Source organism: Pygoscelis adeliae, unplaced genomic scaffold (assembly GCF_000699105.1).
Source record: "Pygoscelis adeliae isolate BGI_AS28 unplaced genomic scaffold, ASM69910v1 Scaffold168, whole genome shotgun sequence".
NCBI lineage: Eukaryota > Metazoa > Chordata > Aves > Sphenisciformes > Spheniscidae > Pygoscelis > Pygoscelis adeliae.
This window is the reverse complement of record NW_008825566.1, coordinates 2,619,739-2,624,840: the sequence shown is the minus strand read 5'-3', so window position 1 is coordinate 2,624,840 and position 5,102 is coordinate 2,619,739. Positions and strand designations below refer to the sequence as shown.

The 5,102-nt window shown below is 43.0% G+C and overlaps 1 protein-coding gene across 1 annotated transcript in view; it reads right to left on the bottom strand.

The window, feature by feature from the left end:
* NOL10 (nucleolar protein 10) overlaps positions 1 to 1,024 on the bottom strand; it is a 55,203-nt gene extending 54,179 nt beyond the window's left edge. The window contains exon 1 of the mRNA XM_009332506.1: positions 875 to 1,024. Coding sequence (XP_009330781.1) covers positions 875 to 1,024 — 150 coding nt within the window. The remainder of the gene's footprint in view (positions 1 to 874) is intronic.
* Positions 1,025 to 5,102: the final 4,078 nt, after the last annotated feature.

Here is a 5,102-nt window from a genome sequence, read left to right as displayed (position 1 = left end):
CGGGCCGCGCTCCGGGCCGCGCTCCGCTCCGCTCGTACGCGGTGGCTGGGGACAGCCCGGGTGACGATGGCTCTCGCCCCCTCCTTCTCGCAGGGAAGGAAGCAAATCCGTGAGAAAGCAAGCTTTGCCAGCGCCGCTGCTCCTAGCGAAACAGCTTAGCTGCTACGCGTTTCCCCCGGCGTTCACCTCTATCGTTCAAAAAGCGCCTGTGCAAGAGGCTGCCAGGCGTTGAAATCTGTGGAGGCGGGGGGTACCGGGGGCGGCCGTGTGCCCCGCTCAGCCTGCCGCGCTCCTTGCTAGGCGAGACCCCATCTTGCAGCACCCAAACGGCGGTGGTGCCGTTCCGGGCAGCCTTAAGGTGGCGTCAGGAAGGCGGGGGCTGCTTTTCCAGGCTTGGTGGAGGAGGTTAATGTTCTCACCCTACAGCAAACCCGTGTCCCTTATCTATGGAAAACAATGGATCCAGGATTTGGTTGATCAGAACCTTGCCAGCAAATGTAAAAAGACACATTGTCATTGCTTCGTAGCATCACCGCTTAAACAAGTACGGACATGCAGAAGTCAGACCGTTACAAATTTAAGTTACAAGAGCAACGACAAGGATCCTCGAGAAGCAATGAAAACCAAATACTTACCACAACAGTACGTAAGCCCAGTACAAGATGCAAACTGAAGCTGTTTCAAGTAAGTCTTACGTATGGTATTCACTGGATGATGTGTTTCAGCAATGATGATACCAATATCATGACTAGAAAGGACTCTATTCTAGTTCATATTAGAGGGCATTATAGCCGAGATTCATGGGAGATTAACACACCTAAATATAGTGTCTACGTGGGTGCTAGACGTCTAAGCTCCCCTTTCAGAGAGCTACGGCTTCACTTGCTTGAATGTAGGTTGTCTGGTGGCGTTTGAGATGCCGTATGTTATCCAGGACACCTAGATGGGGCTGACACGAGACCTGTGGAAAACCCACGCCCTTCTGCACCATGAGCTGGAGGCCAGGCGGGATGTGCAAGGACATCTCAAGTGGCACTAGAAGCTCAGGCAGCTCAATCCCATCCCCAGTAGATGCAGTTAATGAAGCCTGAAGCGCAATGCAGCGCAGTAGCCACTAGGTGTCTTCTTCGGGGTGAGCTCAACCATTTCTAGCTTCCACTGCCTGATTACTTCGACCACCGCTGGCTATTAATAGACGTTTAAAGTTGAATTCACTTGTCCACACGTAGAGGTCTTGCGCTATTCGGGGTGCCCTAAGGAATCCCAGGCATCCGCAGGGGGTTGGTTGGTGTGACGCAAGGCGCACAGAAGACCAGTGTCATCCTGGAAAAGCAGCTGAAGGCCCAACAGGATGCTCCAGGGCACCTCAAAAGGCACTAGGCAGGGTCAGGAGGACTGAACCCACAAAGAATTCCTAGAGGTGTAAAACACTGCAGATTCTTACAGACTGGAGAATTACGTGACTTTCTTTAGGTGAGACTGCCCCAGGATTCCCGACCCTCTCATCCGTTCTCCAGGTGCATTTAACTGACCACAGAGCAAAAGAAGAGGGGTAGCACCCAGAGGTTCTGGCTGCACAGCAGGAAACAGTGTTTTATTTCAAGTTGCTTGAAATTAATTTTTTGTTCTTTTCAGTCAAGTTCAGTTCTCAGGCAAAGTTGATAAATCTGAGCCTGGCCAGTCATACATTTTTCTTAGAAAATCGAAGAGGAAAAGATCAACTAGAATGTGAACCATTAAAATTTCAGTCCAGATAACTTAAGAGCAGCCAAATCTGCCTGTTACACTTACTACAGAGTTAAAAAAATCAGGATCTGAATGATGCAGGAGAAGCTTTGACAAAGCATTTTGCTTCCTGTGTATAATGAATCTTTGTTGCATCTAGTAATGATATACTTTTAGACTTTCCGTTCAAATGAATATAGACGAGCAGGTAAGTGTACTGACTGCAAATAGGTGTGATATAGGATGCTTTCAACCAAGAGCAAATAATTTTGCTTACTTTTTCTTTCTTTTTCTAGTGTCAGAATTTGCCGCGTGCATTACCTGGTGACAGACATGGTGGTGCAGTGTTCTGAAACAATGTGGTTATAAGCAAACTGATGATTACCTTTGCTGATTTTAATGATAACTAGACAGTGCACCTTCAGTACGTACATACATATAATTACGTTAAGTTTTCAGGTATATTCACATTGAAACAACATTTTACGTTCAGTGTACAAAAGTAAATAGATGCAATTCATCAGGAAGGTTCTGTTGCACTTCACAGTACAGAGAGAGCGAGTAACCAATGTTCTTTAACATAAGTAAGAAATAGATACGCAGCTAAGGCATTATGATAAAGAAGTAGTTCTGCACACTAATCTTAAAAGTACACAGAAAAATGTTTTCATTTAAATAGTATTTTATTATCCATTATCATGTTATTTAAGCGTTCCTTCACTGAAATATTTTAGACTATAATTTTAAATACATTGCTACAATGATAATAAAACACTCACGGGACTAGGAAACAGGATTTTTAAAGATTCTTTTTAAACAGAGGGGGAAAAAAGGCCATACATTACTGGAAGACTAAACAGGTAATGCACATAATAGATGTATAAATTGTTTTATAGAGATCTACAGCTGTAGATCTACAGGTTGCTGTTTTGCAAGCTTAAAACATAAGCTTTCCCATTAGTATCAATGTCATAATTGTATAGGTAATTAATTTTGGTTATCTGTTAGAGAAATTTGCCTGGGGAGATACTTCAAGTAGGATATTTCAGTGCTCTTAATGACTGTTTGAAGAAGCACTCATAAACAGAGAGAGGCAAAGTCACAGAAAGGTCCATTGCATTGATGGATCAAAGGGAGCAGAAAGACACATGGTGATCACGAGGGAATTAGACAGCTTTGAGATCACGTGGCACAACATGCAGTACCAGCCAGGGAAATGGCAGGGGAGACGTGAGCCGTCACAGCTGTGTTACCACCAGCGCATGCCGCACACTCTCCATATCCCATGGCATGTGGTGCTGCATGCTCCTGCCCTCCTCCACATTCACTGCTGCTTCATCCAGCCTGAAAAAATGTATAATGGGGGAAAAAAAGGTTTAAAAGTCACAGTAAAAACAGAAAATGTGATAATAGAAAACATTCAATAGGGCATTGCTTAGGCATTAACATCAAGTTTCCTTGATAATTTTCTATTAAAACAATAAGTAGCAAAATATTTTCCACTTTAATAAGAGTAACCAAAGCAAATGATTCTATATGAAAAAATAAGAAACAGAAAATTGACATTGCTGCAATAAAAACACTTAGGAAGGAAATAACATATATCGTAGAATCTAGAAACCCGACACCCCTTCAGCTTGGAGTTTACCTTATACCGTGGATACCTATAATATCCACGCGTACAGAAGCATCCCCAACAGCTAGTGACACTGCTAATCCCACTGCAGCAAATAACATTTCTCGTATGTTAACACTAGTGTCAACTGACACAATTCTAAATTTAAGAAGCTTATGAGAATGTAACATTTCTAAAATTAATCACGCAAAGCATTTCCATGGCTTGAGACTGCAGCGAGGATCCAGTGAAAACGGCACTTGGTTTGAGATGGGAAAGAACTGCCTTATCTAGGTGATGAGGTTTACTATACCTTTCAGACCACTAGTCTGTGGGTAGAAATATATGATGTACATACTCGAACATCAGCTAATTCTGTTTCCATTATTAAAGTGTATAGTCTAAAGAAACAAAAAATGGAAGATTAGACAATAATCACTATTTCTATGAATGCCATCACACGCATCAATATGTTAGGTTTTTTGCATAACTTCTGGAAAGTCCTTTGTTGTGCCCCAGGGGGCACCATGAATGAAAAGAACTAGAATAATCGCAGTTATGAACACTGAATGTTTAATTAGCCTAGAAAGGAAAAAGAATAAACCAAAACAAGCAAGCAGAAAAACCCCATAGAGTCGTTATTTCAGCTACAAACCTCAGTGTCTTTTTCTGGAGAGCTTGCAGTAGAGACTCTCTTCCTCCACACGTGTTGCTTTTTTATATATCACTAAAAATATTAGAGAGGAGCAAAGGAAGGTGAATCCCTGGCTAATGTAAAAAGTCTGTAAATTTAGAGTCTAAGACCTTGACCTGTACGTTAGCTACCTAAAGCACGATTTAGATGTAACAGTCCAAGTCCAAGCCTATGATTCAGTATGTCTTCCATCAGCTGCTTCAACCTAGTGCTGGAGATACTTAAACCCGTTAGGGGTCTTCATCTAAGGTTCTTGGAGATGTCAAGAGCTCTGCTTCTGTGGACGACCAGACCTGCCTGGCCCCAGCAACTCAAGCCCTCTCAGTTTAGGACAGATCACGTGGAAAACCAAGCACATCCTTCTGTTTAATTCCGTGTGGGGCTTCATTTACATCTGATACACAGAAACATGAACAAAAAATGCATTGTCTTTTGAAGAAAATAAAACAGCAGTAATAGGAGAAATTGCCTAAGTGCTGTATGACAGTAATATATCTAGACTATGAAAATGAGAACTGGATGCACCATGTACTCTCTACCAGGGGGTTAAATTCCCACTTGCAGAGATGCCACTCAAAGGCAGGTACTGGAAGCGTTCAGGTTTCCTTCAGAGCATGTCTGGTTCAGAAGGGTGTGCAGAATGTTTCTCCATACGAGCTACGAAACACTCTCAATATCTTCAGCAAACTTAAGGCAACGTAAGGCAAACTCAAGACTTAGTAAGGACTAAAAGCCACAGCTATATTCTGCCAAGGAAGAGGCATCACCAGGGGAGGAAGCATCGCTACCTTGCAGACTCCTGCACCGCTTGAGTATTTGTTCAATAAAGCACCCAGGGAAGTCCCAGAAACAAGAGTTTCCTAAAAGTTTCTTTAATTATTCCAAAACCTTCAGACTTGCTAAAGGCAGGCAGTATGTAATGACAACAAATGGCCTCTGCATTATTTTTGCGAGTTTAACAGACAGCAAACATGAAAAGCTGCAAGAGTTGGAGCTGTTACCGGCTTTTCGGGGGTTGTCTCATCGCGTGCAACAACCCTCCCCGCTCCGAGAGGGAGGGACCCTCTA